The 4737-nt window shown below is 46.9% G+C and overlaps 1 protein-coding gene across 1 annotated transcript; it reads right to left on the bottom strand.

Annotated features, from left to right (window-relative positions):
• Window positions 1-360: 360 nt before the first annotated feature.
• LOC120679275 (F-box protein PP2-B10-like) lies at window positions 361-2008 on the bottom strand. Its single transcript, XM_039960820.1, has 2 exons — window positions 1505-2008; window positions 361-1133 (listed from the first exon to the last, which is right to left on the bottom strand). Exons 1-2 carry the CDS (start codon window positions 1903-1905, stop codon window positions 680-682), a joined length of 855 nt encoding a protein of 284 aa, XP_039816754.1. The 5' UTR covers window positions 1906-2008; the 3' UTR covers window positions 361-679.
• Window positions 2009-4737: the final 2729 nt, after the last annotated feature.

Genomic DNA, 4737 nt, shown 5'->3' with positions numbered 1-4737 from the left:
GGAAAAATAAAGGGAAAATGATCTAAACCAATCCTGAGGTTATGCTTTCACCCCCGATTGGCTATTTCCAAGGCGGCGGTCTCCAAAGAAGACTCGTCCTTCAGAATAGCACCTTCGTCATATCTTCATGTTGTAGGTGCACCCATAGGCGCAACCAGTAGGTCTCCCCTGAGAATAGCCTGTATAAATGAAGGATACTTGGTTTTGTTAAAAATAATATCCTTACGACATCTTCAAATAGCCCAACACAATGTAGCTGTCCCCACCAACATGACACGCCTCTCCTTGTCACAAAAATTTGAGAGCCAATTCCCTAGCATATGGGAAACTGATCTTGGCGGGGTTAACCCTGTAGCTAAATAGACTATCCTCCAAATCTCCTTTGCATGGTGACAGTCAAAAAGGAGATTTGTAATCGATTCATTACAGTTACAGAAGCAACACTTTAAACTCCCCTTCTAATTCTTCCTCACTAGATTATCTTTTGTTAGGATAGCTCCTGTTTGGATATAACCGCTAATGCGGCTCCAAATGCAAATGTAACGACACAAGTTTGAGAAAATGGCCTGAACTTGATTGGTATCCAAATTCTTGATTCTTGCTGCCCATACATCGATGCACAAAGAACTGCAAAGCTTTAATTTTGGATCCTCAAGGATAAAATCACACAAAATTGCAGCTAGTGGAGTGGCCTGAACTCCATGCCATGGAGGACGAGGCCGCGCTTGGGGTACCACCCCAGCGCCTCGAAGCTGGCCACCACCTCCTCCTGCTCCTCCTCCCGGGCGCCGGTCGTGCGCAGCCGCCCCATCTCCATCTCCCACCACCCGTCCTCCCTCCTCCTCGGCTGCCGCACCACCACCCGGTGGCCTCCTCCGCCGCCGGCGCCCCCGAACCTGCGCGCCTCGGCGTCGTCGGGCCGGAGGCACACGGCGTGGCGCGCCGCGGGCCGGCCGCCCAGGGACACCGCCGTCTCCTGGTCCGGGAAGCTGAGGCCGCGGTGCTGCCCCCCAGCCGCGGTGTCGTACACCAGGTACGCCGCGTAGGGCGTCGCCGGCGTGAGCGCCGCCGCCGGGAGCCGCCCGTAGATGTCCAGGCACGTGCACTCCACCAGCTCCGCCACCTCCCCGAACCTGACATGGATGGATGATTAATTCATTTGCAGACACAATGGCGCCACCGCCGGCGGGCGCGAGAACAAGTCGCCCGTCGCGTCGCCGTCGATGCCAAACAAACAGCAGTGACAGCCTGAAGAAAAATCAGCTGCCAACCCCGTATGGGGAGACTAGTGGGCAGTTGGTGCCACGTAGTTTTCTTTCTCCGTAACTACTAACAAAAATTCAACTCTTGTTCTTGGTTTAGTGGTTTTAATTTGGATCTTTTAAAGTGAAAAATTAGTGTCTTTTTGGATCACAGCGGATAGATGCATGCAGGAATTGAAGTGTGGGAGATTTGATCAAGAATACTGTACGAGAAGAGGAATTATTTGTAGACGGACGCGAACCTGGAGAGCGGGTGTGGCGTCCATCTCCAGCTGAACTCGCCGTCGTCCCATGGCAGGCTGAGCCGGCGCGCCGAGAGCGCGTAGCACTTGGCGCTGGTGTCCCTGTCGAGCCACACCCGGCACCCGGCGTCCCCGCCGACGGCGGCGGCGCTGGCGGCGTTGCAGAGGCCCAGGTAGGCGTCCTTCTTGTTCCTGCCGCCGCCGCCCTTGGCCGCGGCCGGCAGCGCGTCCACGGGGATGAAGCGCTGCCAGACGTGGTCCGAGTCCGCGGCGGCGCGGAAGGTCGGCGACACGGCGGCGCAGCGGGAGGCGTCGCGCGGGGAGGTGAGCGCGATGGCCTGCGCCAGGCAGTCCGCCGGCAGGTCCCCCAGCTGCGTCTCCCGGCGCCTCGCCGCCGCCATCGCCGCTTGCTGGCTGCTGGTGCTGTAACTGTGAGGTCGGGGCGGACGGGGACAGGATAGCTAGCTGATGGACGACGACGTGCCTTGCTCTGGTACTCCTGCACCCACGACGGGCAGGCATCCTAGAGGACGGCGACCTTTATATACTGGGCGGCGCACATGCTGTCGTGACCTGGTGGGCGCCGGCGCGGGGTCGGCGACAGCGACGGCCGGCGACTGTTCCTGTGCGCCACTACTCTGTCGACGGTCTGCCACCGATACCGGCAAACAAATCGCACACGCTCTGCTAGCTACATCGTCTGCTTGCGGGCAAACGATTGAGCATCGACCGAGACAAGATCTATCCGTCAATGTCAAGCTCTAGCCGTGCCCACCCGGAGTATTTAAGTCGCCACGGGCGATCAGTCGAGTCCACGCAGTGAGCCATCGTTTGGAAACAGTCATGATCTGCCTAGATAGCTAGCTAGCTACTCTCCTAATTAATACATACTCCTAGTATTTATATATTATACTAGTACAATAATGATCTTTGACATTTGTATCCAGGACTAATGTATCCAACGACTGGGGAGTGGGGTATGTGGATCCTTTAGTCCTGGTTGAAATCATTGTGCTTATACTAATTATTTTTATGCGAATCACATAAGCTCACAGACTCATTGTATAAATATACGCTTATATTGGTTAGTGCACAGCTTATATTCTTTTTTGAAATAGAATTAGATAGAAATGGGCGTTAGACATTTCTCAAACAAACACATGAGTTCCTCACTTATAAGGGTAATTCACTCTCCATTCTAAATTATTAGTTGTTTTGGTTTTCTTGATTCATAGCTTTTGCTATGCACCTAGATTTACATAGTAAAAACTATAAATCTAAAAAAACTAAAATAACTAATAATTTAGAATGGAGGAAGTATATTACTTCTTTATTTTGGCGTCAACATTTCGTTGGACCGACTGCCTAATGAGTTTTTTGACACAGGTTACTAATTAACGAACGGATCAACGGATACAAGATGCATGCGGATGCAGGTTGGCCTATGTAAAGAGAGCTAGGAAGAATCGGGAAACATAGCAAAAGGTCTTGGGGTGACGGCAGCTAAGGTTGAAAATGGAAGTAACGTTCGCCGGGCACGGTTGGGCACCGTTTGTTGGGCCACACGGGCAGTCACAGGGAAGGTCCTCGATGAGTACCGATAGATCGAGCAAACTGGAACAGGATCTCGCACTACTACAAAAACGTTGATTTGTCTCGGCTGGGAAATATCTATTGTCCCGGTTTTCCAACCAAGAACGTCAATCTGTGACAAAAAGGGGTGCCCTTTTGTCCCGGTTGGTAACACCAACCGGGACAAAAGGTGCTGCCAGCGCCCACGTGGCTGGCGCACCCTTTTGTCCCGGTTGGTGTTACCAACCGGGACAAAAGGTCCCTTTTTTTTTCTGTTTTCCTTTTATCAATTATTTTTCTATTTCAATTATACTTTTGCATTTCAATTAAACTTATGTATTGGAATTCAGTGTGTATGATCTACATTAATATATACATATATATATAGTTACTTATATAATATTTGTCCTAGATAGTTTTCATATATAAATTAATTCACTTATATATATATGTATACACATATCTATACATGTGAATTCCTTTACATATGAAAATGTCTAGGACCAATATAATATATATATATATATATATATTATTGGAGTACTTATATATATAATACATACATACTCATAAATAGAAATTTAATACATACACACATATATATTTACATAGGTATATTCGTTCTTAATTATATATATACGCGTATAGTATCATATTTGTTGCTATTGTCAATATTAGATAGTCCATCATAGTAGAATTCGCTTTTTGGACCGAGGACTTGCTCAACAATAAATCCGGACAATTGTTCTTGAATCGCCATAATCTTTTTCTCCGGTATGAGTTTATCGCGCATCTCCTCGACCTATGGAAAAAGAGGATAATTAATTTCGACTAATTAAAATACGAGTTCAAATATTAACAAGTTTTTTACTTACTTCCTCCTCCCAATCTGTCCAGCCCTTTGGAGGACCTACCAGACCATGGATGTTCTCGCATACATAGTATGCGCATAAATTAGTGCCTTGTTTCTGCCTCATACACTTTAAGAGAGAAGAAATTATCAGGTATTTACATGAATATATAATAAAACTAATGAATCGTGCAACGAATCATCCAAGTGCGTAACGCAAAATCTGTCTTGATCTTCAATTCCTTGTCAAATTTGCCAGGATGATTTTTAGCGAATTGTTTCCAAATCCTGTGCATGATTAGAACAATTATAGTCAAGTAACAAAGTGATTCAAATTATCGGTCATCGACGGAGTAGTGGTAGAATTATTTTTTCATCATGTTAAGAAGATTTTCGTATTGTTCTGGAGGTCTCCTCAATGAGTCCATAACCACGAGTAGGCTCTTCTCGGGAATTATGACAATTAGGATCCAGTGTTCACTACAAGATTATACGGAGGCAATTCTTGGTAGTTAAGTGTAAGCATCTAGGCCCTCAAGGTATGTTTCGGTGATTAATGACAACAATTATTGTGACTAATGAGTTTGTGCAGCTTAATAGATCATTATCGCTCATTTGGTCATATGTCAAAAGAGGCCCCTCAATTTCTTTATCCAAAAAGGCGATCTCGGTATTCAGCTCATATATATATGTCAAGACTAAGGATCTTTCTAGTCCTAAGTGTCATAAGGTTGAGAAGGACACTTAGGTTAGTATAGGTTTTATAGTTTTGTAGTGATCGCACTATTAAGAGGGGTTAAGGCAAAGTAAC

Source organism: Panicum virgatum, chromosome 6N (assembly GCF_016808335.1).
Source record: "Panicum virgatum strain AP13 chromosome 6N, P.virgatum_v5, whole genome shotgun sequence".
NCBI classification, from domain to species: domain Eukaryota; kingdom Viridiplantae; phylum Streptophyta; class Magnoliopsida; order Poales; family Poaceae; genus Panicum; species Panicum virgatum.
This window is presented reverse-complemented; position numbering and strand designations above follow the sequence as displayed.

What these genes read in the sequence shown, in the direction of transcription:
- LOC120679275 (XM_039960820.1), bottom strand. Translation starts at nt 1,905, where the DNA reads ATGGCGGCGGCGAGGCGCCGGGAGACGCAGCTGGGGGACCTGCCGGCG. An exon ending in ACGCCACACCCGCTCTCCAG is followed by an intron (nt 1,134 to 1,504) that starts GTTCGCGTCCGT and finishes CATCCATGTCAG; the next exon opens with GTTCGGGGAGGTGGCGGAGC.